The 1,081-nt window shown below is 57.4% G+C and overlaps 1 protein-coding gene across 1 annotated transcript in view; it reads right to left on the bottom strand.

Moving 5' to 3' along the window:
• Nucleotides 1–36: 36 nt before the first annotated feature.
• The window catches only part of dhx34 (DEAH (Asp-Glu-Ala-His) box polypeptide 34), an 8,295-nt gene continuing 7,250 nt past the window's right edge, over nt 37–1,081 (bottom strand). Inside the window, exons 12-13 of the mRNA XM_037980496.1 lie at nt 433–539; nt 37–321 (exon numbers count right to left, since the gene is read on the bottom strand). Of these exons, the coding sequence (XP_037836424.1) occupies nt 37–321; nt 433–539 (392 nt within the window). The remainder of the gene's footprint in view (nt 322–432; nt 540–1,081) is intronic.

Below are 1,081 nucleotides of genomic sequence, written 5' to 3'. Positions count from 1 at the left end.
AACCATCTGGTAACACCAGGTACCATCAGGTTACCATCATCCCTGCTCCAGTACCTCAGTGTAGAGCAGGAAGCGGACCAGGCCCTCGCTCAGCTTCTCCCGGTCCTTGCGGGATCCGCTCTGGCCCGATGGTTCTCCGGCTGAGTTCTGTCCCAGCTGGACCTGCAGCAGGCGCTCCCACTCAGCCCGGAGGCTCAGGGCCGTGGACAGAACCCTCAGGGCCTCCTCCGGTTCCTTCAGCTCCAGCTCCAGCCAGCCGTCCACCACCAGCCGGGTGCAGTCGGCGTTGGTGTCCAAACTGTTGGCTATCAGCAGCAGAACCTGGAGAACATCTCATAGTTAAACCAGCCGATCGGTTCCCTGTTCTCCTCCCCAAACTAATAATGAGATCCAACTTGCTGCCAATCACACATCAGAACATCTGGTACCGACCTGCAGAGCTGGAACCCGGACGCAGTTGGACAAATACGGCCTGTTGGTCTCCAGCAGCGTGACGAAGGCCAACAGCTGGTGTTTGCTGCTGTCCCTCCGATCAGGTCCTGCAGGGAGAGACGGGTGAATAAATCTGAACGAGAGTAAAAACACAAAAGTCTTCTTCCTCTTATCCAGGGTCGGGTCGTGGGGTCAGCAGCCTAAGCAGGGAGACCCAGACTTCCCTCTCCTCAGCCACTTGGGCCAGCTCCTCCAGGGGAATCCCAAGGCGTTCCCAGGCCAGACGAGAAACTAATGCCCCTTTTACACCGGCTCTAACGGTCCCGGCTCCACTCTACTCCACTTGCTTGGCGCGCGCTTTCATCTGCATTTTTTCGAGGCCGGTCCCTGCTTTTTTGGTCCCTGCTTTGAAGCAGGGCCAGCGGGGCCGGCCCTGCTTCTTGGGCGGCTCAAGCTTAGCTCCTGTTCACTCATTGGTCGTGGGTGTGACCAGATGGGAGTATAAAGAGCGAAGGTAGGAATATAAACAACAGCGTTAGCTTACCCTGCAACGTTTCTGCCGTCTGTCCCCCAGCTGAAGGCGCTGTAAAGCCTGAAATCTCCGGCGGATAACAGCTGTCCTACTCCGCGCAACAATCGCAGCATCCAG

Source organism: Kryptolebias marmoratus, linkage group LG2, assembly GCF_001649575.2.
Source record: "Kryptolebias marmoratus isolate JLee-2015 linkage group LG2, ASM164957v2, whole genome shotgun sequence".
In the NCBI taxonomy this organism is placed as follows: Eukaryota; Metazoa; Chordata; class Actinopteri; order Cyprinodontiformes; family Rivulidae; genus Kryptolebias; species Kryptolebias marmoratus.
Note: the sequence above shows the minus strand (reverse complement) of the source record. Positions and strands in the feature narration are given on the sequence as shown.